This window comes from Phascolarctos cinereus, unplaced genomic scaffold (genome assembly GCF_003287225.1).
Source record: "Phascolarctos cinereus isolate Bilbo 61053 unplaced genomic scaffold, phaCin_HiC Scaffold_4;HRSCAF=312, whole genome shotgun sequence".
In the NCBI taxonomy this organism is placed as follows: domain Eukaryota; kingdom Metazoa; phylum Chordata; class Mammalia; order Diprotodontia; family Phascolarctidae; genus Phascolarctos; species Phascolarctos cinereus.
Genome location: NW_027555847.1, coordinates 720,945,850 through 720,973,243, shown reverse-complemented (window position 1 = coordinate 720,973,243; position 27,394 = coordinate 720,945,850). Strand labels below are relative to the sequence as shown.

The 27,394-nt window shown below is 44.4% G+C and overlaps 1 protein-coding gene across 1 annotated transcript in view; it reads right to left on the bottom strand.

Moving 5' to 3' along the window:
- Window positions 1-27,394, bottom strand: part of LOC110215343 (sodium/glucose cotransporter 1-like) — a 61,756-nt gene that overhangs the window by 19,832 nt on the left and 14,530 nt on the right. The window contains exons 3-8 of the mRNA XM_020996715.2: window positions 21,421-21,525; window positions 20,619-20,678; window positions 19,241-19,345; window positions 10,254-10,359; window positions 6,123-6,203; window positions 2,777-2,997 (exon numbers count right to left, since the gene is read on the bottom strand). Coding sequence (XP_020852374.1) covers window positions 2,777-2,997; window positions 6,123-6,203; window positions 10,254-10,359; window positions 19,241-19,345; window positions 20,619-20,678; window positions 21,421-21,525 — 678 coding nt within the window. The remainder of the gene's footprint in view (window positions 1-2,776; window positions 2,998-6,122; window positions 6,204-10,253; window positions 10,360-19,240; window positions 19,346-20,618; window positions 20,679-21,420; window positions 21,526-27,394) is intronic.

Genomic DNA, 27,394 nt, shown 5'->3' with positions numbered 1-27,394 from the left:
ATGAACAGGCAGACTTCAGAAAAACCTGGAAAGACTTGTATGGACCAATGCTGAGCGAAGTAAGCAGAACCAGTAGAACATCATACACAGAAACAGCCATTTTGTGCCATGACTAACTTTGATAGACTTAGCCCTTCTCAGCAATGCAAGAGTCTAAGACATCCCCAAAAAGTCTTATGATGGAAAATGATATCCACATCCAGAGAAAGAACTATGGAATTTGAATGCAGATCAAAGCATACTATTTGCTCTTTTTTTCCTTCTGTTTTGTTTTGTTTCCTCTTTCTGGTGGTTCCTCCTATTGGTTCTAATTCTTCCTTACAACATGACTAATGTGAAAACATGTTTAATAGGAATGTATATGTAGAGCCTATATCACATTGTGCACCATCTTGGGGAGGGAGGGGGAAGGAGGAGGAGAAAAATTCTAAACAAAAGCTTATGGAAGTGATTGTTGATAATTTAGAATAAACTAATTTTAAAAAGAAAAATTTTTTAAAAAGAACGGAAGCTTCTTATAGGCAGGGCATGTTTCAGTTTCTTAGTCTTTGTAGCCCTGGTTCCTAGCACTGTGCCTGGCACAAAGTAGGAATTGGCATAGGGAACCCCCTTTTGCCAACACAGCTCTGTCCCTTGCCTGGAACCCTGAAAGGTGCCCAGTCCATGACAGTGTTGGCATTTGAGTGTCGACCTTCCCAAGGTCAGACTGGCTATTTACTATACCAGGCTAACTCTGTTACATATCCATAGGGGTCAAGTCTAGTCAATAAGCATTAAGCATTAAGGATACAAAGAAATCTTGTTCTCAAGGAGTTACTGAAACAACATGTGAGTAACAAGGAAGATAAGAATGGGAAAACGGGAAAGAATCCCCAAAGGGAAGGCATTGCCCTAAGAGAGAGACAGAAAGGCCTCTTGTAAAAGTTGGGATTTTAGCAGGAAGTGGAAGGAAGCCAGGGAAGGCAGGAGGTGGAGATGAGGGGGAAGGCAGGGGGCATGGGCAGGAAAAATGCCTGCTGCTGGGAGATGGAGGGGCTTGTTAAAGATCAAAGAGTACGTGGACAAGGGGAGTGCGAGGCATATGAAGGCTAGAAAGTTGTGGGCAGAGGACAGGTTATGAAGGGTCTTGAGTGCCAAACAGAGGACCTCACGTTTGATCCTGGAGGTCATGGGGAGACACAGAAGGTTACTGACGTGCTCAGACCTGTACTTTAGGAACATCAGCTTCACAGTTGAGTGGAGGAAGGTCTGGGGTGGGGAGAAAGAAACTCAGGACAGGAATTCGAGGTAGGCATCACTTAGCAAATTCTTGCTGACTAACTGTATAGGTTATGCAGGTACCCACATAGATGCATACTATCTATCTCAGAATGTAACCGCCCTGAGGGCAGGACTGGTTTATTTCCAACTCCGGGACCTGCCTCAGATAAAACAATGCCTGTTGATTAATTGCTGCTCAGATCAGTTCCCTGAGGCCTTAGGAATCTAGCTCCAGAGCTGGAAGGAGCCTCAGAACTCCCTCATTGTCCAGGGGCCCAGGGACATGAAGTGACTTGCACAGGGTCACCCAGGTCAGGAACGTCTGAAGCAGGATTGAACTGTGGTCTTCCTGACTCCAAACCCAGGATCCTCTTTATTAAACCAGTAGTTCTCAATGTGTGGTCTGGGAGCCCCTGGATATCCCTGAGACCCTTTTCAGGGGGGTCTTTGGGGTCAAAACTATTTTTATAATAATACTAAGATGTTTTAATTCTGAATATGGTAAATGGTAATAGATATAACCCAAGTTTTTTTTAAAAAAGGGTCTGGAAGGTGCTGAATAAATTTTTTAAACTACGATCGGGTCCAGAGACCAAGAAGTTTGAGGACTACTAGATTATATCATGCTGCCCCTTAGCTGAGTCTCTATTCTTTTCATGATGTGGTTTTCCTGTTACAAACTTGACATTTTCAATAAAAATTAATAAGCAATTGAAATAACACTGCAACTGAATGCTGTAAAAAATTGAATTATTTTCTTTTTTATTAAAAAAAAAACAAGACTAACAGGATATCCACTTTAGTAGAATGAGGACAATGGTGAGAGACATGATGAAGAGCCAGCCTCTGAGTCAGGAAGAACTGGCTTCAAGGGGGTGGGGCACTGGACTTGGAGTCAGGAAGAGCTGGGTTCAAATTCTGCCTTAGCCACTTGCTATGTAACCCTAGTCAAATTGTATCACCCTGCTCACCTCAACTTCCTTATCTGTAAAAGGAGGGGGCTGGACTCTATGGTCTCAATATCTCTTCCAGACCTAAATCTTGTGGTCCTACTATTGTCCACCATGGAAAGAAAGCAGGACAGAACCACTGGCTTTCCCTCATGTATATCAGGGCCATTGCAGGACCCTTGGGAAAGGGTGCAGTGCCAAGCATGCTTAGAGATCCCCAATGGACCCATTGGGTGGGCAACATGGAAATACACACACACACAGACACGTGCACATACACATTCATACTCACACACATTCATGCACACATATGTGCACAGGCACACACATGCACAGTCATACATTCACAAAATGAACATGTGTGCACATGTGTACACACATGCACACACTCATGCTCACACACCTTCACACTCACCCGCAAATGTACACAGGCACACATTCACCCATACATACACTGACACACACATGTACACATGCACATACACTGATGTTCACACACTCATCCACATACACACACACACACACACACACACACACACACACGTTCACTCATTGGAGTCTCTTACCTGATCCGTGCACCAGTACCACAGGGCAAGGATGGCAAGGCCAAAGATAAGTCCTGGCCATGGGAGGTCCCCAGTTATGGGATCACGGAACAGATGAAAAGAATCTGCCCTCGGAGTGTAGCACTCAGGGTCAGCAGTGATGTTCCCATCAGAAATTATGCTTGGAATGGCTTTCATGTACTTCTCCATGAACGCATCATAACCCCCGACTTCATTAAAGGCTTTAAAATAAAAACATCACAGATGCTGTTGAGCACTCAGCCCCCACCCATGGCAATCCACTAGTGTCCAAGGAATACCCAAGAGGAAAGGGAGCCTGGGCAGAAACACAGCTAATAGGCAAAGTGATGGGAAACCTGAGCTCCAGTGCTGGATGGGCAAGTTGATGCCCTCACTGGGGATCAGTTTCCCCATCCATAAAATGAGGGGGAATTCAACTAAATTCCCTTTTAAGTCCCCTTGCATCTCTGGCATTCAAAGTTTTGTAGGTCTCTGGCGAGGAGAGGAGAAACATCAGACTACATGAAGGTCAGGAGGCCTCTCTCTCTACCACAAACTCCCTGGGTGATCCTAGGCAAGACTCATCTGGAAGAGGGGCCTAATGATCCCTTCCCTGCCCAAAACTTAGGCCTCCTGTGAGAACCAAATCAAATTAGTCATTCATTCAATAAATGTTTCATTGAGCATCTGACAAAAGCCAGTTTGTTCACTGTAAAGCCCCATAGACATATGAAGATATTTATCATTTTTAAATACCCCTCCTCAGCATAGCAGAGAGGACAGTGAGGAAAACCTGAGTTCAAAACCCACCTCAAATCCTTACTAGCTGTGTGGCCTTCGGCAAGTCAAGTAACCTCACTTCTAGTGAATTCCTTAGGTCTTATTGACTGGATCATAGATAGCACTGCAATCTGTCTTAGTGAAAGGAGTTTCCCTAGCCTGCTGGACTCCAGAAGCAGACTCATACTGACTTCTTTACCCTTTCCCTGCCTCTAGGACTGGGTGCACATGAACACACACATGCAGACACACACACACACACACACACACACATACATAAAGACACACACAGAAATGTTCAGAACATAGAAACTGCCTGAGGGTGAATATAAAATCAAGTCAAATTGAAATGTTTAAGCATATCACCCATGGAACAAGGTAACTTAAGCTACAGCAAGAAAGACAGGGACTGGTCAGTCCCCAACTGGAGTATGTACTTAGCTCTGGGTGCCCACATTTAGGAGAGACCTTGGTTAGTGGGAAAGCCTCCAGAGGAGAGCAACCACAGTGGGAAGAGGGTTAGAGAACCATGCCATCTGAGCCCAGGTGGAAGGAAATGACAATGTTTAGACTGCAGAAGATAAAATTCATGGCAGGATACAACATGTGATGCTATCATGGGGAATGAAGGATTCAACTTATTCTTCTCGGAGCCCCAAGGCAGAACCAAGAGCAGCGTGTGTAAGTTGGGGAGGCAGATTTAGGCTTGATTTAAAGAAAAACATTTTAACACTTAGAACACTGTCCAAGAGTGGAATGGAAATTTATAAGAATACAAGTCATTCCCCAATTGACAAATGGTCAAAGGATATGAACAGGCAGTTTTCAGATGAAGAAATGAAAGTCATCTATAGTCATACGAAAAAATGCTCTAAATCACTATTGATTAGAGAAATGCAAATTCAAACAACTCTGAGCTACCACCTCACACCTATCAGATTGGCTAATATGACCAAAAAAAGAAAATGATAAATGTTAGAGAAGATGTGGCAAAATATGAACACTAATGCACTGTTGGTGGAGTTGTGAACTGGTCCAATCATTCTGGAGAGCAATTTGGAAATATGCCCAAAGGGCTATAAAGCTATGATTACCCTTTGATCCAGCAATACCACCACTATGTCTGTACCCCAAAGAAATCATAAAAAAAGGGGAAAGGACTCACATGTACAAAAATATTTGTAGCCGCTCTTTTAGTGCTGGCCAAGAATTGGAAAGTGAGGGGGATGCCCATCAATTGGGGAATAGCTAAAAAAAAAGTGGTATGAATGTAATGAAACACAATTGTTTTATAAGAAATGATGAGCAGATGGATTTCGGAAAAACCTGAAAAGACTTACATGAACTGATGCTGAGTGAAGTGAGCAGAACCAGGAGAACATTGTACACAGTTAACAGCAACACTGTTCGATGACCCACTCTGACAGACTTAGCTCTTCTCAGCAATACAGTGTTCTAAGACAATTCCAAAAGTCTCAAGATGGTATATGCTATCCACATCCAGAGAAAAAACTGTGGATTCTGAATGCAGATCAAAGTACACTATTTTCTCTGTTTTTTCTCACAGCTTTTCCCTTTTGTTATGATTCTTCTTTCACAACATGACTAATGTAGAAATATATTTAATATAATTGTACATGTATAGCCTATATCAGATTGCATACCATCTTGAGGAGGGAGGAGGGGAGGAAGGGAAAAAAATTAGAACTCAAAATCTTGTAAAAGTGAAAGTTGAAAATTATCTTTACATGTAATCGGAAAAAATAAAGTATTATTAAGGAAAAAAAAAAAGATAGACGGACCATCCTGGTGAGTTTCTCCCTTGTTGGAATTCTTCCAATAAAGCCTGGATGGCCATTTATTCTATGGTGGGGGAACCTTGGTCAGGATCCAGTTGGACTAGATGACTTGGGAAGGCCTTTCCAACTGAGATTTTGACAGCAGGCAAATCCAGGCCAGAGGTGGGGAACCTTCAGCCTCAAGGCCACATGTGGCCCTCTAGGTCCTCAAGTGTGGCCCTTGACTGAATCCAAACTTCACAGAACAAATCTCCTTAATGAAAGGATTTGTTTGGTAAAACTTGAATACAGTCAAAAGGCCGCACCCAAACATGAAAAGGAAACATGTGGCCTCTAGGCCACAGATTCCCCACCCCTCGTCTAAGCTGCTCCCTGGATGAGTCCCATCCTGAGCCCTGATGACTCAAACTTCAATCATGAGAAAAGGTGTCCTCTGTTCCTAGATAACTAATTATTCACTCAGTTTTATATATAAGAGATGAGCTCATCTTCCTTCTTGGCATTAAAAAGGATGTGTACTTCTGGGGTTTCCTTGTTTTTTTCTGAGAAGGGAACACTGAACCAGCCCTCTCCCCCAACTCACTCTCATTGTGTCCCTGTGGGACAAGTAGCCTCCCCAGGTATCAAATCCACAAGATCACTAGTCCCACAGCCCACCCTGCCCTACTCCACCTCCCATCTGTTCCCACATTCAAATTCCAATTCAGAGATAGCCAGAGTTTTCAGGATTTCCCTCCCCCACCCTAACCTTCTCTAGCTTCACTTACAAATCCCTGTCAGGATACAGCACCCCAACACCATGATCGCAGTCTGTAAGGTGTCTGTATAAATGACAGCTGCCAGGCCCCCTGGTAAGCAGAAGGAAACAAAATTAGACCTCATCAGAGGACTTTGTTCTAGAGCCCTGGGCTTGGAGTCAGGGCAACCTGGATTTGAATCAGATCAACACCAGCTGTGTGATCCTGGACAGACCACTTCATTTTTTTCACCTCAGTCTCTTTGTCTGCAAAATGGGGAGAATAAAAGCATCTACGTCATAGGATTGTTGTGAGGATCAAATCAGTGTCCCCTGAGCTATTTGGGACAAGTTTAGAGACAATGGAAATGAACAAATAAGTAGAATCAGGTAATGATGAGGATGGTAATGGTAATGGTGATGATGATGACAATGATTTACTATGTGCCAGGCACTGTACCAGGCACTTTACAAATAGTATCTCATTTGATCCTCAGAACAACCCTGGGCAGGGGGAGGAGTGGTGCTAGTGTTACATGCATTTCACAAATGAGATAATGTATAGAAAACACTTGTCAAACCTTAAAGGGCCATATAAATCAGTCATCATTATGGTGGCATAACAGAAAGAAAGGAAGCTGTAGTCTGTAAGTCTCACCTCTGACACATGCTAGGCAACTAGGTGGTGCAGTAGACAGAGCACCCAGTATGGAGTTGGGAAGACCTGAGTTCAAATCCAGTCTCAGACACTACCTGTGTGATCCTGGACAAATTACTTAGCCACTATTTGCCTCAGCTTCCCCTAATGTAAACTGTGGATAATAATACCACCTCCCTCCCAGGGTTGTGGTGAGGATAAAATGAGATAATAATTGCAAAGCACTTAACACAGTGTCAGGAACATAGCAAGGGCAATATAAATGTTAGCTGTCATTGCTATTATGAGCTGTGTGACTGTAGGTGAAACACTTAACCTCTCAGGGCCCAAGACAACTTTTTAAAGGTGTGAGGCACAAACCAGTCTCACCTGCATCTGCTTTGGTGAAGGAAGTTTCCATCCATATTAGGAGTCCCCCACACCATTTTAAATCACAGGTCCAGACCTCTCTCCCAAAACATATTATTGTTATTGGAAACAACGTGAATGGAGGCAAAGCCAAGATGGGGGAAGAGCTGAAAGCAGTAGAGCCACACTGCTCTATGTAAAACTCCAAACAGAGATAAAAAACAATGCACCAGAACAAACGCTGATGGGAAAACCTGGAAGCAACATAGCACAATGGAGACAGCCCTGACTGGAGTCAGAGGACCTAGATTCAAATTCTAATTATGCCATGTGCCACCTAGTGACCTTGGGTAATTCACTTATCCTCTCAAAGCCTCACTTCCTCATCACATCTCTGATATTACCTGTATGACCTTGGGTGAATCTCTTCCTTTCCACCTCAGTTTCCTCCTCTGTAAAATTTGGGGGCTGGACTACATGACTTCAAAGTCTTTGATCAGTTCACTCTCCTTCTAAACCATCACCTGTATCCCTCAGCTTCTGCTTCTGTAGGGAAAGAGCCCTATTCTTTCCCTAGAAGAGGCTGCAAGACCACTGGGAGGAGCGAACAAGGAAACTGAACCTAGTCTAGAAGGCCCTTCCCTCACCTCAACATGCTTGCCTGCTGGCACCCTGCCGAACACACTATAACTACAAAACCAAACATTACCTACTTGACCACAAGAGGGAGCACATGTGTCAGCAGAGTGATATGATTAGTCTGATAATCATGGACCTTTGTAGCTCCATGGAATCAAAGGGCTCATACAGGATCATATTCTTGTGCCAAAAAAGGACCTTAAGGCCATCTGGCCCAACCCCATATTTGACAAGTGAGGAAACTGAGGGCCAGAAAGGTCAAGTGACTTGTCCAGGGTCACACAACTAGTAAGAATCAAAGTCAGGATTTGGGCTCATTTCCTCTGACTCCAAATCCAGCATTCTTTCCACTCAATCTTCTCATTTTCCAGATGAGGAAACTCAGGGTATGACTAAATGTTGCACATGTTGCCTTAGAATTTAGCGAATCTCCCTTCCCCTCCTCCCAACAGAAACTCTTTAAGCAAAGGTTGGATGTCATAGAGGAGATCAAATTCAAGTCTAGATTGGACTCAGTGGCCACTGAGGTCCCTTCCACCTGGGAGACTGCTCCATCTCCCTCTCCTTTGCTGCATCTTCACCCAGATCATTCCTACCAACAGTGGGGACCCCCAAGGCTCTGCTCCAGGCAATCCTCTTAGCCTACTATATAATCTCCCTTGGTCATCAGTGCCCACGGGCTCAATGATCATCTCTATGCAAATGCTTCCCAGATCTACAAATCCAGTTCTAGTCTCTCTCCTGAGCTCCATGTCACCAACTGTCTATTACATATCTCAAACTGGATGTCCCACAGTCATCTCAAACTCAACATGTCCCAAACTGAACTCATTCTCTTTCCTCCAAATCCAAGCTTCCCCATTACTGTCAAGGGCACATCCATTCTCCTAGTCGCCAATGCTCACAACCTCAGCATCATCCTCACTCCTCATCCTCATTCTTCCCCCATATCTCATCTGTTGTCAAATCTTGTCATTTCTATATTCACAACATCTCTCACATTTATCCCCTTCTCCTTTGACACTGCCCCCACCCTGGCACAAACCCTTACCATGCCATACCTACACTACTGCAGTAGATGCAGGTGGGTCTGCCTGCCTCTCTCCCCACTCTAACCCATCCTCCATTCAGCCACTAAAGTGATTTTCCTAAAACAAAAGTCTGACCATGCCCTCCTACTCAGTAAAACCCAGATGCCCTGTTGTCTCCAAGATCAAACATAAAATCCTCTGTTTGACATTGAAACCTCTTCACAACCTGGCCCCTTCCTACCTTTCCAGTCTCACACCTCACTCCTTTCAAACTCTTGGTGATCTAGCAACATTGGTTTATGACATTCCTCAAACACAATACTCTATCTCCCATCTTTGTGCCTTTGCACTGGCTGTGTCCGCTGCCTGAAATGTCCTCCCTCCTCTCTCCACCTCCTTGTTTCCTTCAAGACTCAGCTCCAATCCCACTTTCTGCAGGCTTTCCCTGCTCCCCCTAACTGCTCATGCCTTCCCCTCCCATTTATACTGGCTAAATCATGTATGCCCTTCTTTCTTTGTGTGTTGTCCCTCCCCTTAGACTGTGAGCTCCTTGAGGGCAAGCACTGCTTTTGCCTTTCTTTGGATCCTTGGCTGCCAGCTCTAGTAAACCCTTAATAGATGCTTGTTAACTGGCCTGCTGACAAGGGTTTTGGGATTCAGCGTTGCCCAGCCTGAGGGTTAGGGTTAGTTACAAATAAAGAAAGTGACAGAGCCAGGACTGGTACCGTGGAGACAGCACTGGGCTTGGACTTTAAACTCACATGGGATCCTTGCTAGCTAGCTGTATGAGCTTGAGCAAACCAGTTCATTTCTCTGAGCCTCAGTTTCCCTACCTATAAGACCTCCCGTGTGAAGTTCCTGTGAGGCTCAACAGAGATTCCACATATCAAGCATGCTGCAAACATTTCAACAGCTCCACGTCTCAGATGTTAATGTGATTAATATGATTATTACTAACACTAATTAATAATTAATCATCCCAAGGTTGCTGTGAAGATAAAAAAAAGCTAAGGACTGTAAAATTCTCTGGAAACCTTGAAGTGCTATATAAATTGTTATCTGTGATCTTTGCTAATTGCTACCTGGCATTTGTATATGGAGCTGGAGTCAGAAGAACCAGGTTCTAATTCTGCTTCTGACACTGGGTGAACTTGGCTGATTCCTCTCATCTCCTGGGCCACGGCTGGTCCCATCCAGGTTTGATATCTCATGCTAGCTGCCCCAGGCCAGTTACCTCCTCCCTACCTGCCCATAGTGAACATGGCCCCTGGGCATCTTGAGGATATTCAGCTGAGACCTTGTCTTGTATCAGGTCCTAATAATTTTATGGATGTAGACTTTGTCTTTCCAACCAGCCCTCACTCCTTGAGAGCAGAAAGTGCCCTCCCCTTCCCACTCCTCTGTGTCTCTCCAGAGGGCCTGGCCCAGAGCTGGCCACACACAGCAGATTCCAAGGCTTCTACTACTCCTACTCCCCATATCTCACCTGTGATGGTATAAAGGCCTGTGATGGCCAGAAGGATAAAGATGGCCAGGTACAGGTCAAGCCCCAAAGCCAATTTAATGAACAGAGCTCCTGAGAATATGTCAGCCTGAAAAAGAGAAAAGGCCATATGGTCAATGGGTACATGATAGAACTCATGGTACTTTGGCATCATTCCAACACCAAACGTCCCCATTTAGGTTGATGGAGCCACCATTTTCCCAGGCACCCATGCTCACCACCTCAGAATTCCCCCGAGATTTCCCTTCTCCATTTTCCTCCAGTCTGTTGTCAAGCTTTGCTGACTCCCACTCCATACCATCTCTCCCATCCTTACTCTCCGCTTATACTGCCTCCAATTGAGTTGAGAAAGTTCAGGTATATCCTCCCACCTGAGGACTTTCCAGGTGGCTGACAGTGTCTCCCCTGACATCCCAAGTAATCACCTCATATTTATTTTATCTCTATTTTATATATGAGAGACAGTGTTGTATAGCAGCAAGGAAAACCTGGGTTTGAGTCCTGCCTCTGACACCCTGATTGTGTGACCCTGGGTAAATCACTTAACTTCTCAGAATTCTAGCCAATTCTATTATAAGTTGCAGAGGAGGCACTGACTTGTATTGGCAAAAAGTTTCTTCATCCAGGAGTTCTCTGGGCCAATGAAATCATTTATCTAAGTCACATTTTTGTCCTTATACTTGGGAACAAGTAGGAGTATACAAGTTGTACACCCCCAGAGAAGGTAAGCATCCTGAAGGCAGGAACTGTTCCATTTTGCCTTTTTGTCCTTAGCACTAACACAGTGCTTGCTTGGCACGTGGTAGGTCCTCCATAAGTACTTGTTGAGAAGATGGCTCTCATTCCTGAAGTCCAGCTGTTGCCAGGAATCACTCAAGAGCATCTGTGGGACTGCGATGTTTGATTATAGAGCCCCTAAGATTTCAAGTCATTTCTTCTCTACCCCCTCCCAAAAAAAATCAACACTGCAACCACCTGCTTCTTAGCCAAGATGTAATAATTAAATATGCCTTCACTAAATTATCACCTGCCAGAGCTAGAAACTGCCTTGGGTCATCTAGTCAAATTTTTTGTCTGAAACTGGAATCTATAGCATGGGAAGCATATGCTTGAAGACCTCCAGTGACAGGGAACTCACTACCTTCTAAGCCAGCCCATTCTACTATGGGACAGCTATCATTGCTGAAAAGTGTTCCCTGATAACAAGCTGAAATCCATTTCTTTGCAATATCCCTTCAATGGCCCTGGCTCTGCCCTCTGGGGCCAGAAGATGTTTATTCCTTCCATGAGGTAACCCTTTAAATGCTTGAAAGCAGCTTTCCATGTCCACCTAAGTCCTCTCTCCTTCAAATTAAATATCTTTATCGTAGCTTAGATGCCAGACTTTACCCTTCCTCATCCTCCTCTTCTCTACATTCTTTGGCTCAATGTTCAGTCCAATTCAAATCAAACTCCCTTGCTTTCCACATAAGGAAAGTAAAACCCAGAGAGAGGAAGGCACTTGTGTGATGAAATGGAATAGGCATTTGAAATACCTACTATGTTCCAGGCACTGTGCTAAACATTTTATTTACAAATACTATCTCTTTAATAATATTATACATTGTATGAATATTATCTCTTTAATAATACACATTATTTATAAATATTTGATCTTCACAACAATCCTGGTAGGTAGGTGATATTATGCTCCCAATTTTACAGTTGAGGAAACTGAGGCAAATAGTAGACAAGTCAGGATCATACTGCTAATGTGTACAAGGCCAGATTTTACTTCAGGTTGAAATTTAACTCTTGGTCCAGCGATCCATCCACTGCCCCACCAGCTGCCTCTTCCTTGTGGAAAGTCACATAGTGCATTCTTATCCTGCCACAGTCAGTCAGCTGTGTGGCCTTGACCAAGCCTCTTCTCTCTCTAGGTCTCAGTTTCCACATCTGCCAACTGAGGGGAGAGGAGAAAGATGATGGCTAAGGGCCTTTCCACCTCTGGCATCCCAGCCCTCCAGGCTTCTGAGTGGTGGCCAGGGAGGAAGGGGCAGGATGCTCCAGGAGAACCCTGCCTTGGCTGGAATCTGGCAGGGCCCTCACTGTTCCAGTGCCAGGTTCATGCATTGGTGAGAGCCATCCTCTGGGCCTTGAGAGCCCTCCCTCCTCATCTTCTACTTGACTGCTCACAAGGCTTGGGTAAGATGAGAGTCATTGACTCTATTCCTTCTGATGAGATGGAGACCAACAGGCTTTGCCTTTATATATTCTGTATATGTCTTGTATGTTCCTAGGTATTTATTTACATATTGTCTCCTGAGCTCTTTGAGAACAGGGACAATTTTTTGCTTTTTTGGATCCCTAGCACTTAACACTGGTACATAGCAGGTGCTTTAAAAGCTTGTTGACTGACTGCTGCTGCCTCCTAGGGTCCTCTAGACCTTATCGTCTTCCCCATCTCTATGTCTGGAATCCCACCTACCAATCAACTGACAACAAGCAACGGGGATATGAGTATCCAGAATGAAACAATCCCTGCTCTCCGGGAGATTTAATGCCAATGGGGGCTACAAGCAGACATGTAAGTATTTGCAGTATAGACAGAAAGGGATTAAATATAAATGAATACAAAGGAGGCAAACACAAGGTGGTTTGGGAGGGAGGGCACCAGAAGTTAGGGGAAATGGAAAAAGTGTCGTGTAGAAGATGGCACGGGAACTGTAGATTAAAGTAAGTCAAGAAGTCTATGAGGCAGAGCTAAGGAGGGAGTGCATTACAGACGTGGGGGACGGCAGCTGCAACAGTGTGGAGAGAGGCCAATCTGGTTGGACGGAAGAATTGGGGCAGGAGGAAGAGGGAGACTGTAAAGCTAGGCTGGAGCTGATGAGGGATGTCTGCATTGCATCCTGGAGGCAACTGGAAGCCTCTGGAGTTGAGTCCTGGGGAGTCACATGGTGAGATCTGAATTTCCACTGAAGGACATTATATCAGCAAGAAGCCCTGGGCCTTGCCATCTGTCTGGCTGAGGAACACTTGAGATTTCTCAGCTTTTCCATCAACTCTTCAGCCAAGCTCTCTTTATGAAAATAAAGACTAGCTCTCTCTTATGATTTATATACCTAGTACTTAACACAGTGCTTAGCATATAGTAAGCACCTGATAAGGTCATTCATTCATGCATTCATTCGTTCACCTTCTTCCCTTGAAATCCTGATTTTCTACCAAGGACTTAGCTCAGTTGCCACTCCCTCCAGGAAACCTTCGAGGTTTCCCAGCAGAAAGTTCTCTCTTCTTTCATTCTCTCTTCTCCCTCTCTTCTCTCTCTCCCTCTCCCTCTCTCTCTCCCTCTCCTTCTCCCTCTCTCCCTCTCTCCCTCCTCTCTCCCCCTCCCCCTCCCCCTCTCTCTCTCCCTCTCTCTCTCCCCAAATTGTCCTAGAGAACTTTGTTAGACTCTCTCCTTGGTGCCTTTTGTTGTTCAGTTATTTTCAGTCATGTCCAGCACTTCATGACCCCATCTGGGGATTTCTTGGCAAAGATACTGGAGTGGTTTGCCATTTCCTTCTCCAGCACATTTTACAGATGAGGAAACTGAGGTAAACAGGGTGAAGTGACTTACCCAGGGTAACACAGCCAGGGTGTGTCTGAGGCCAAATTTGAACACAGGAATATAAGTCTTCCTGACTCAGGTCAGTGCTGTAGGCACTATGGCATCATCTAGCTGTCTACTTCTTATCACATTTATCTGTGCACATATCATGGGGTCATGGGATCAATAAATCATCAGCATTTATGAAGTACCAGCCATATACCAGGCTTGTGCTAGGCACTGGAAATACAAAGACAAAATGGGGACAGTCTCTGCTCTCAGGGAGCCTACATTCTGTCAATCAATATCAACAATCGCTATAAATGCCTCCTTGGGGATGCATGGGAAGGAGGCCCTCCTTATATCAGCCATGTTGATTCATTTAATTGCTTGCTCTTTCTGTGGGCTAAACATGCAATCCCTGACTCTCAGGTTTCTCCTTCTTTCTGACCTTGAGGCGTAAGGACGACTCTTTAAATTCCAAGAGTCAGTAGGGGGAATACCCTTCTCTCCATTAGGCTGCCCTGTGAGTCCACGGCCTCCCAGACAAAACAGTGCCTGAGATGGGGCTGCCTCCTGCTGTGCCTCCTTTCCTTTGGCACAAGGCCTTGTGAGGTCTTAAAAGGTACCTGGCATCTTCGCCCTTCCCAGGTCTACAAGCAGTGGGGTATGGGTTACCTAAGCAATTGTAACAGGGGCAGAGGCAGCAGCATCAGACTAACTAGTAGGGCTAAAGAGTCACCCACAGAGGGAAAACCCACAAGAAAGCAGGAGCCACTTGGCACTGATAGGGCTGAACTCAGTCAAGGTGAAATGTAAAAAGGCTAGTGAGCAGCCCCATTGCAAGGGTCCAAGCAAGACTTCTGAACTGCCTCTCAGTGGATGGTGATTCCTCAGAGCTTAGCATCCCCAATCTGTGGGGGAACAAAACAGCCCATTGAGGCATTGGCTGACCCGTAAAATGCCTTTCACCTTGAAATCTATGATCCCATGAGCCCAGTGCATTGTTGTCAAGGCCTCCACCATCTTGCTTGCCCTACTATGGATCCTCTACCACGTCTCCACATCCTGCCTAAAATGTGTCTCCCAGAACTGAATGCAACACTCCAGATGGAGTCTGAGCAGGGCAAAGGGCAGTAGGACTATGGCCTTCTCTCATGCCCAAAACTATGACTCTCCCTAACGTGGCCTCTGAAATGCTGGGAACCTAAGAACTCATCAAAATTCATCTTTGGGGACATTGGTCTTCTCTTTCTGTGCCCCTGCCCCCCAAATTCTCCACTCCTTTGGGCAGGGTCTTCCTGATCATTTGCTCATTTTCTATGTCTCTGTTCCTATCCAAACACTCTCCCGTCTCCCCTCTCATCTCTCATCTTCTTCTTCTTCTTCTTCTCCATCTTCTCTCTGCCTCTCCTCTCTCTCTCCTCTACCTCTTTTTCTTCCTCTTCTTCCTCTTCTTCTTTCTCTTCTTCTTCTTCTCCTCCTCCTCTTCCTCTTCCTCCTCCCTTCTTTTTCTTTTCCTTCTTCTTCCTCTTCTTCTTTCTCTTCTTCCTCTTCTCTCCCCTCCTCCTCCTCCTCCTCCTCCTTCTCCTCCTCCTCCTCCTCCTCTCCTCCTCCTTCTTCTTCTTCTTCTTTCTCCTCCTCCTCCTCCTCCTCCTCCTCCTTCCCTCTCTCCCTCTCTTCCTCCTCTCCCTTCTTTTCATCGTTCTCTTTCTCTCCTCCTGCCTATGGAAACAGTGGTTTGCATGGGGCCCGTCATTGGAATTTTCCCTATCTGTACAAGGCAGTTTTCATCTCTCCATACAGGGTTTAACACCCTGTGTCTCTGAGTTCCCAGGCTCTCTGTCTATCTTGAAGCCCTTTGTGTCTGGAGCACTGCTGTTGCTCAAGAGTCACAGAGCCATAGAATTCAGAGCTGACTCCCCCTCCCCTCTGTGAAGAGGTGGGGGACTAGAGGCATACAACAGGGCATACAGTGTCAGGCACACTTGATAGGCTGCTTGGTTTTCTTTTTTTTTCATATTTTTTTCCTTTTTAGGCAGTTGGGGTTAAGTGACTCGCCCAGGGTCACACAGCTAGTTAAGTGTCAAGTGTTTGGTCTGAGGTCAGATTTGAACTCAGGTGCTCCTGACTCCAGGGCTGGTGCTCTAACCACTGTGACACCTCGCTGCCCCTGGCTGCTTGGTTTTCTTGATGTCCTTTCTTTCTCTTTATTCTTTCTGATAAGGGATGGGTCTCTGGGTGGGAGAAGGGATATATTGGGAAATGAAAGCACTGTAAAAAAAATCCTGCCAATAAAAATAAAATTTTTAGAAGAACTGAGGAACAGAAGGGGGTCCCAAAGATCAAGCCCAACTTTTTCATGTTACAGAGAAGGGAAACTGAGGCCCTAGAGGGGAAGTAACTTGTCCAGAACTCTGGCCCTGGCAATGACCTTTCAGGCTCTGGGCAGTAGTTGGGGAGGGTGTGCTTTTGTGGTTGGCATGCAGGGAGATTGGAAGATTCCTGGACCCTCTGAAGAGGAGGCAGAGGAGGGCAAGCAGAGAGTGAAGGACATCGAGGTCAAGCCATGAGGATTGGGTGAAGAAATCAAGGGTGGTTAGTGTGGGGAAAAAAAGACTCAGAAGGGGGTGGCAGTGCGGGGATGGTAGCTCCCTTCAAGCACTTGAAGGCCTGTCTTGTGGAAGAGAGACTAGCTTTGTTCTACTTGAGGCCAGAGGGCCAAACCAAGAGCAATGAGGGGAGGAGGAAAAAAAACCATTACAGGCTGGATGTCCAGGATAGGGTGGGCAGCTAGGGGGCGCCATAGTGCACAGAGTACTGGGCCAGGAGTCAGGAAGACTTATCTTCCAGAATTCAAATCAGGCCTCAGACACTTACTAGTTGCGTGACCCTGGTCAAGTCACTTCACTTTCTTTGCCTCAGTTTCCTCACCTGTAAAATGAGCTGGAAAAGGAAATGGAAAGCCACTCTAACATCTCTCACAAGGATGGGGTCACAGAGAGTAGACAAGACCAAAAAATGACTGAACAAAAAAATTAAATAAATAAAATAAACCAAGAAAGTCTTTCTAGCAATAAAAACTGACTAAAAGTGACTGCCCTCAATTCAGATAACCTATATCAGATTGCCTGCCATTTTAGGAAGAAGGGAGGGGAGGGAGGGAGAAAAATTTGGAACTCAAAATCCTGTAAAAATGAAGGCTATGAATTGTCTTTACATATAATTGGCAAAAAATAAATAAATACATAAATGCTATTTTTTTTTAAGTGGCTGACCCAGAAGGTAGCAAGGGCTGGGTGACCAGTTGTCAGGGAGTATGGCAGATGAGATTGTTCTTTAAGTATGGGCTGCACTAGATGCCTCTAAGGGTCCTCCCAACTCAGAGATTGGCTTTCTGTGAAATCTCATGGGGAGGGCAGTCACCTACACCCCCCACATTGAGGCCGGCCCCATTAGCATCTCAGTCCATGTCAAACCATAAGGATAAACCCATGTGCTTCCAGATAGCCTCTGCCAACATCTAAGCCTGGGCTAACCCTACAGGTAGTTGAAGTGCTTCAGGGTGAGGCCAGCTTAATCAGTAACCAGAGGCAAGGAGTTGGAGGGAGGGAGGTGAGAAAGGCCAGTACTTTTAGGTTCATTTATATTATTATCCCAAGCACAGGCTCAGAGGGCAAAGAGTGGTCTGCCATGGCAACTGTGACTCACAGCCCCTCATCACCAGCTGAACTGTGGACTTGGTGGTTCCAGAGAAGGACTGAGCCCAGCTCCCCTCCTACAAAGTGATTGCTACACATTCATCAACAAGCAGGTTGGACCAGTGCCATTCACGTACTACTTTGTAGAAGGTCCCCACTGGAAGAGAAACCATCGTATCCAACCCTTTCATTCCACAGATGGGGAAACTGAGCCCCGGAGACGGGAAGTGATCTGGCGAAAGCCACAGAGATAAGCAAGCACAGAAATCTGAACCCTCGGCTTCTGAGTCCAGATCTAGCTTCTCTCCTTTCCTTCTCTATTTATTTCCATACTTCCATATATGCATGTTGTCTCTCCCATTAGGCTATAACTCCTGGATATCATGGACCGATTTTTGCTCTTTTTATATCCCCAGTACTTAGCACAGTGCCTGACACATAGTAGGACCTTGATAAATGTTGTTGACTGACTGAATGATGTATGATCCTATGATGAGTGCACACTTTAGGCACTTGGTAAATATTTATTTAATTGAATCCAATTCGATAAGATTGAATTGATTTGCACTTGTACAGAGGCCAGAGCAGAAGTAGAAGGTGTAATGTGAAGATTTCATTCTCTATCCCCAAGAGAAAAACCTCTCAACTACTTTCACAGACCCATCCCAAATTGATACTGTCTTGCTCCCTGTTTCATCAGGATCAGTAACAGGAGACAGGGAACTCAAAGGACCTGGATTCAAATCCTGCCTCCCTTGTTTACTGGTTGGAAGGCTTCAAGCAATTCAATTGCTCTGGGCTTCTATTTTCTCATCAGAAAAATAAGAGGCTTGGACTACATGGCCAGATGATCTCCAAGGGCCTGCTGAACTGTGACACTGGGAGGGGTTGGTTTCTGCATCGCTGGAGAGAACCCTCCCACCCACAAAAACACAGATCTGTTGAAATTCTAAGGGAGAACAGATCCTTCATCCATGCATTTGTGGAAACCCTTTTGGTCTCCAAATATGTTTTCAGCCTACACCATTCCAAGGAGCAAATGAATGAATAAGTGTGCGAATGAATTAATTAATTAATGAATGAAAAATTCTATCTCTTGACTTGTCTCCATGTAAGGAAGAATTTTATATCTTTATCTTGCTGAGTCCCAGTTCATGGGAGTGGACAAAATTCCTTCTTTCCCTTCCCTACAGGAGAGGTAAGAACATGGTGTAATGGGAGTCAGGACACTTGGGTTGAAGGCCCAGATCCCACACTTATCCCTGAGCAACTGATGCCCATGGTCCACTTGAAGGAATAAATTTACCTGTGTAACCATGGGGAAGTCATGACACCTGGAACTCAGTTTTCTCAACAGTAATACAGGCACAACAATTCTTGCATTGAGGGGTTGTCATAGAGAAAGAACTTTGTAAATCTCTCTGTGTTCTAGAAATGGAAATTATTCAGGAAGGGGAATAGGAAGGAGGGGAAGGAAAAGAAGGAGAGTGAAGGAGGAAATATCACAAGGTTGTGGTATCATAGATGATCCTCGGACTATCACCAGGTCAAAAGAACTCTGTGGGTCTGCACTCCTAAATTGTATAACTCATGAGCCTCCACCAGTGTGCTTACCTTAATTCTCATCAGCCAGAGGACACAATTAGCTGAAAGCAAAGACATTCACTGTAATGGGTAGTCAGGGGAGAGGAACTCACCGAGATTTTGGTAAAAATGTAAAGCAACAAAGAAAGGAGAGACAGATAGATTTGTATGCGTGTCCCACCAAATCGCTTCCTCAGGTATTCCGGCATTGTCACCACCTGCAATGTATGTAAGATATAAGAGCAGTACTAGACAGATCGCACAGAAGTCTAAAAGACAGGAAACCCCCCCTTGTTGAAGATGGCATCAATCCTTAATTCTGAGTTCCCAGGCCCCAGTTTAGTCATGGCTGGGATAGAGTTAGTTCTGACTTCTTTGTCTGAGACTGAGGATTCCCAGTGGGCTATTTACATATCGAGAACAAAGATGATACATTATATATAAATAATAAAGATAATATACTAAAGAAACAAGTTTCTTCAGGTGCATAATTGGGAGTACACTCTGAATCCTGAAGAGCAAAGGGTTTTATATACATATTCCCACAATCACACGATAACCATTTCCAGCTTCTGTGGGAAGAGCAGAAGAGAGAAAGGCTTATGCTGAAGAAGCAGAAAAAGGAAATTGTGATCTGAAGGGGATTAGGCTTGTGATGAAGAGCAGGGATTGAATTTGAGAAGGAGAAATTCGAGAGAACTGGAGACTAGGCCAAAAGAAAACAACCTATGTGAAAGGAGATGGAGGGATCAATGTGAAGGAAGAAAAAGATTAAGGAAGAAGGGTCCTGAAGGGCAGAACACAAGGAAAGGAGAAGGCAGGTGGTGAGACAAGCCAGAAAGTAAAACAAACAGGTGAAGCAACTAAGCATTTCCTAAGAGAAGAGAAAGGACAGCAGTCAAGTTTTTTATAGGAAAGTTCTATCAGGCATCTCACCCACATTTACACTCATACTTTCAAGCACATGCCCAGAATCTCTCAGACACAGGCAAAAATTCTGAAATCAGCAGTTAGGTGCACACTTACACAAGTTGAAACATCAACACAATTGGAGGTGAACACCTCCACATTCACACACATTCACAGTTGTAGGCACACGCTCCCACCCATTTCCACATATATGCATAAATATTAAATGGTTGCATGCATTCACAAGCTCACTTGTGGGGAGACCACCTCTCTCATGCACACACAGACATTGTCTCACTAATTTGTAGCTTCCCTCACACTGACCCCAGATGAATATTTGTTAGGTATGAGGGAATTCTCATCCAGGTAGAAATTGGACTGTATGGGTTCTGAGGTCCTCTCCATCAGTGAAATCTTGTGTTTCTAGACCAGTCAATATCTTGGGAACTCAGGGCCAAAGACCAGAAGCTAAATTTTCTCTACCACCTCACTGGGAAAAGTCAACCGTGTTTCCCTGGATTCTATCAGCATACCTTCAACACTTGCAGGTAGGTAACCAAGTAGTAGAGTACAAATACTCACCCCAGCCTTAATGTAGATTGGTACAAACACCCAGCCCAGGACAACCACAAGCACCAGGGCCTGAAACCAAGAAGGAATTCTTTAGAAAACAGACACAACTTGTCTCCCATCTTGGCCTGTGCATTACCTGCAAATCCAATGACCACAGAGGGTTTCAACTAAGATGGGTCAACAGATGACCCAGAGATGGCTTTTGGCATCCAGTACAATATCACGCAGCCTCTCCTTCCCTTTGACCATAAAGAAGTGTAGGGATAAAATGTCTTGGACAGAACAAATAGGCTGGAGGGCTCCCTATTCAATGTCCCTGATGGGGACAGGACTTGATGGGCAATGCAGAAGGACTCAGAAGGTTCCACATTCTCAGTAGAGACCAAAGGCTAGCAACAACTTTCCACAGTCCTCTGACCTCCAGATGAGGCTACATCCTTGCTTTTCAAAGATAATCTAATGACAAATGTTTAATGAGAAAAGGCCCACACCACTGACAAGAGCTGAAAGGATGGGTTTGTGGCATCAAAAGGAAGATAGAAGGAACCATGCTAATATCGCAAATTTGCTACATGACATATGCCGAGCCATTTCTTCTCTCTGTGCCTTAATTTCCTCCTCTGTAAAATGAGGAGCTTGGCCTAAATAAGTTCCATTCCCAACTCCGACATTCTCTGTTATAGGGGTCCTCTCAGCCCTGCCCTTCCCTGTTCTAAAACCCTTCCCAGCTCTAGCATCCATGTTCTAAGGCTCTCTAAGCTTCAACATTTTGCTGTCTCTCCTACTCCAACATTCCATGTCTTTTACTCACATTCCATTCAAAGCCTCCTATGGCGATGCCTGATGTTGCTCCAGTTCCGGCCAACCCCACAATCTGGCCACTGCCAATATTACTGGCAAAGAGAGAGGCACCAATCTGGAAGCAAACGGTAAGTCAAGGTCAGAATCCCTCATGCTGGACACTTGCAGATCATCTCATGACAGATTCATTCACTGGAGCTCTGGCCACCATCAGGAGACATGAAAGAGAGTGAGGACATGGCCAAAGCAGGGCTAACCTGGATGAGGAGAACTCTCAGATGATGCTGATGAGAGCTATGAACAGGGCAGGGACAGGAGGGGCAGGAAGGAGCCAGACAGAAGACAATCCATCAGAAAATCTGTGCTTCCTTAGCACCACCCGCTGTGTCCAGCCCTAGGCTTGCTGAAGCTGTGGAGGCTGCAGCAGAAGCCCCCAATGAACTCATGGTCTAGTTGGGAAGAGAAGGTGCATGTGTGTGAAACAGGGAACAGAATAAAGCTGTCTTGATTTTAAGTGATAAGTTGCATGGTTCATGGAGAACACAAGCACACCAAGTTCTAGGTTCTACTCTGCCACAACTTTATGGTAGGACCTTGCGTTCCCCTCTCTGAGCCTCACCTCCCTCTTCTGAAAAATTAGGGAGCTGGATGAGATAGTCTCTAAGGAGTATTACGGTACCCACTTCATGGGAGCTCCCTGACTCCCCAGACCATGTGGTTCACTCCTGCTACCTTCCTGCCAAATGTATCAGCACCACATACTCTCCCACCTTCCCACCTCTGAGAACCATCATCAAATCAATACACTCAGGACCCATCAAGTGGTTAATCAGTCAATAAATATTAAGCACCTACTGTGTGCCAGGCACTGCGCTAAGCTTTGGGGATTCAAAAAGAGGCAAAAGGACAATCCCTGACCACAAGGAGCTTACAATCTAATGAGAGAGACAACATACAAACAAATATGTGCAAACAAGCAAATACGTACTGGATAACAAAAAACACTAGAAGTAAGAAGAGTTGAGAAGGGCTTCCTGTAAAGATGCGACGCCAGCTTCTGGGATAAAAACTCACTCTTTGACAAAAACTGCTGGGAAAACTGGAAAATAATATGGCAGAAACTAGGCATAGACCCAGATCTCACACCATGATTCCAAAATAAAGTCAAAATGGGTTCATGATTTAAATATAAAGGCTGATATTGTAAACAAACCAGGAGAGTAAGGAATAGTTTGCCTATCAGATTTATGGAGAACAGAAAAATTCATGACCAAACAGGAGATAAAGAACATTATGAAATGCAAAATGGCTACCTTTGATTAAATTAAATTGAGAAGCTTTCGCACAAACAAAGCCAATGCAACCAAGATTAGAAGGAAAGTAGAAAATTGGGAAAGAATTTTTACAACCAGTCTCTCTGATAAGGGCCTCATTTCTAAAATATATAGAGAATTAAGTCACATTTATAAGAACACAGGTCATTCCCCAATTGATAAATGGTCAAAGGATATGAACAGGCAGTTCTCAGATGAAAAAATTAAAGCCATCTATAGTCATATGAAAAAATGCTCTAAATCACTATTGATTAGAGAAATGCAAATCAAAACAACCCTGAAGTACCACATCACACCTATCAGACTGGCCAAGATGACAAAACAAGAAAATAATAAATGTTGGAAAAGATGTGGGAAAATTGGACCACTAGTGCATTGTTGGTGGAGTTGTGAAATGATCCAACCAGTTTGGAGAGCAATTTGGAACTATACCCAAAGGGCTATAAAAATGTGCATACCCTTTGACCCAGCAATAGCACTTCTAGGGCTGTATCCCAAAGAAACCATACAAACAGGAAAAGGACCCACATGTACAAGAATATTCATAGCAGCTCTTTTTGTGGTGGCAAAGAATTGGAAATTGAGAAGATGCCCCTCAACTGGGGAGTAGCCGAACAAGTTGTGGTATATGAATGTAATGGAATACTATTGTGCTATAAGAAACGATAAACAGGCAGACTTCAGAAAAACCTGGAAAGACTTGTATGGTCTGATGCTGAGTGAAGTGAGCAGAACCAGGAGAACATTGTACACAGTAACAGCCACGTTGGGAGATGACCAGTACTGATAGACTTAACCCTTCTCAGCAATACAAAGATCTAAGACATCTCCAAAGGCCTCATGATGGAAAATGCTACCCACATTGAAAGAAAGAACTATGGAGTTTGAATGCAGATCGACGCATACTATTTGCTATTTTTTTTTCTTCTATTGTGTTTTGTTTCCTCTTTCTGGTGGTTCCTCCTATTGGTTCTAATTCTTGCTTACAACATCACTAATGTGAAAATATGTTTAATAGGAATGTATATGTAGAGCCTATATCAGATTGTGTGCCATCGTGGGGAAGGAGGTGGGGAGGGAGGGGGAGAAAAATTTAAAACTCAAAAGGTTATGGAAGTGATTGTTGATGAATCAAAATGAATTAATTTTTAAAAAGAATTTCTGGGGGGAAAAAAGATGGGATTTTAGTTGGGACTTGAAGGAATCCAGGGAAGCCAGTAATTGGAGATGATGACAGAGAGTGTTCCAGCCATGGGAGACAGTCAGAACCAAGAAATGGAGGGTCTGGTTTGTAGAAGAGCCAGGAAGTCAGTGTCACTGGACTGAAGAGTATGTGCTGGCGAGTAAGAAGTGAGAACACTGGGAAGGTAGAAGAGGGCTAGGTAACAAAGGGCTTTGAATGCCGAGGAAAGGATTTTTTATTTGATTCTGGAAACAATAGGGAGTCACTGGTGTTTTTTGCGCAGAGCAGGGGTGGGGGAATGATGGGATAACATGCCCAAACCTGTGCTTTAGTGACTTTGGTGACTGAATGGAGAATGGATTGGAATGGGGAGAGACTTAGAGCAAATGCACCAGCTCCCACCCCAGCAGCTATTGCAATAGTTATGGCATGAGGTGACAAGGGCCTGTACCATGGTGGGGGCCATCTCAGAGGACAGGATGGGGGCCAATTCTAGAGAAGCTGCAAAGGTAAAATGGACAGGATTTGACAAAGGATATGATATGGTGGGGAGGGGTGAGAGATAGTGAAGAATTCAGAATGACTCCTAGCTTTCCAGACTGAGGGGTTAGTGGGAGGATACTGCCCTGGCAGGAACAGGGAAGTAAGGAAGAGGAGAAATTTTGGTGGGAAAGATAATGAATTTGCTTTAGGCTATGCTGAGTTTGAGATGTCTCCTGGACATATTCCCATATTCAAGACATCTGAAAGGCAGTTGGAAACGTGAAATTGGAGGTCAGTAGAGGGTTTAGAGCCAGAATGGTAGATTTCAGAATCACCAGTATACAGATTATAATTCAATCCATGATGAGATCACCAAGTGGAGTAGTGTAGAGGGAAAAGGGAAGAGTGCCCACAACAGAACCTGAGAGACACTCACAGTTCATGGGTATGACCTGGATGAGGATCCAGCAAAGGAGACAAAGAAAGGGTAGTAAGAGAGGTAGGAGGAGAACCAGGAGAGAGTGGTGCCTGAAAGCCTTAAAGATATGAGTTTCAAGAAAAAGATGATCAACAGTGTTAAAGGCTGCAGAGAGGTCAAGGAGAATGAAGATTGAGCAAAGGTCATTGGATTAGGCAACTAAGCGGTCATTAGTAACTTTGTAGGGAGCAGGGGTTTTTTTAAATTTATTTATTTTTAGTTTACAACATTCACTTTCATAAGATTTTTTTTTTGGTGAGAGCAATTGGGGTTAAGTGACTTGCCCAGAGTCACACAGCTAGTGAGTGTTATGTGTCTGAGGCCAGATTTGAATTCAGGTCCTCCTGACTCCAGGGCTGGTGCTCTAACCACTGTGCCACCTAGCTGCCCCCATAAGATTTTAACTTCCAAATTTTCTCCCCATCCATCCCCTCCTCCAACCCCAAGAGAGTGTGCAATCTGATATATATTCATATTAAACATATTTTCACATTAGTCATGTTGTAAAGAATAATCAGAACCAATGGGAGGAACCATGATGTGGGAAATGTGGTTGGGAGTGTTGCTTCTGCATATCATTCATTGGGGTGATGAGTAGCTGCTGGGTTATTGAAGCTGTAGGCTGTTGACAAAGAAATGGGGGAATAGGAGATGTAATTAGGGGCTGAGACTCACGTGTGCAATTAGAAGCTCCAGATAGGCTGTAAACCATGCATTACTCAGTCAATGGGGAAACAAGGGAGTGAACTGACATTCAGACCAACGAATGAAAAGCTTTGCTCTCCCTTACATAAGGTGCGCCCACACGTGGTTCACCCAGCCTTGTTAGGCCATTAATAAAAAGTTTTTCTGGTTCACCAATAGCTTCTTAGAATTTATGTTGCTTACACACGACAAAGAAGAAACAAAAAAGAAAAAAGAGAGAGCAAATAGTCTGCTTCCATATGCATTCAGACTGCATCGTTCTTTTTCTGACTGTGGATAGCATTTTGCATCATGAGTCTTTTGGAATTGTCTTAGATCCTCGCATTGCTAAGAAAAGATAAATCTATCCAAGTTAGTCATCACACAATGTGGCTGTTACTGTGTACAATTTTCTCCTGGTTCTGCTCGCTTCACTCAGCATTAATTCATGTAAGTCTTTCAAGTCTGCTTGCTCATCATTTCTTATAGCACAATAGTATCGCATTACATTCATATACCACAACTTGTTCAGCCATTCCCCAATTGATGGGCATCTTCTCAATTTTCAATTCTTTGCCACCATAAAAAGAGCTGCTATAAATATTTCTGTACATGTGGGTCCTTTTCCCATTTGTATGATCTCTTTGGGACACAGACCTAGAAGTGCTGGGTGAAAGAGTATGCACAATTTTATAGCTCTTTGGGCATAGTTCCAAATTGCTAGAGAGCAGTTTCAATGGAATTCAAATACTGGTCTCATTACTTGTATTGGTATTGCATATTTCCATTGGGCTGAAACCAATTACCATGGGTATTACTATTGTTCCTGGAAAGGGTGTGACCACAAGACAACTCTATGGCTCCCCAGGAACTCCCAAACCAAAACTTCCTTCTCTGGCCACCACACCTTATGTACATGGTAATCTACCATTCTTCCAATCTCCTCGGTGTTTAACTTTGGCATTACCCTCACTCTCCCTCATTCCGCATGTACAATTATTGCCCAATCTTGCCATTTTTATGTCTGTAACATTTCTTTACCAGATGGTACAGTGCATAGAGCGCTGGGCCTGGAGTCAGGAAGAATTATCTTCCTGAATTCAAATCCAGCCTCAAATGCTTCGTAGTTGTGTGACTCTGGGTGAGTCACTTTACCCTGTTTGCCTCAATTTCCTTATCTATCAAATGAGCTGGAGAATAAAAGCCAAACCACTCCAGCTTCTTTGTGAAGAAAACCCTAAATGGGGCCATGGAAAGTCAGAAAAATCTGAAACGACTCAGCAACAAAATCATCTCTCAAATGCATGCAACCTCTTCTCTCTACTCGCACAGCTGACCTCCTTAGTCCAGGTCATCATCAAGATTACTGTAACAGCCTCCTAAATGGCCTCCCAATCTCATCTCCCCCTCCTTCCTTAATCATAGATCTGGCCATGTTCCTCTTCAATCAGATCAAATGTGACTCTTCTGTTTGGATTTTGGAGTTCTTCATGACCTGACCCCAACCTCCCTTTCCAGCCTCATTAGACATCATTCCCTGGCTCACACCCATTATTCCAACAAAATGGCTTTTTCTCTGTTCCTTATGCACAATACCCCATCTCCTCCTCTACGCTTTGCACTGGCTAAGTCCCCTCCCTGGAATGCACTCCCCCCCTCACCTCCACCTCATAGAATCTCCCTCTTCCTTCAAGATTCAGTTCAAGCGCTATCTTCTTTGTGAAGCTTTTCATGATCCCCGCAAATGCTGGTATCTTCTCTCCCAACTACCTTGTCATCAACTATGTTGTGTGTGCTTGTAATTACTCTCTTTACAGCTATT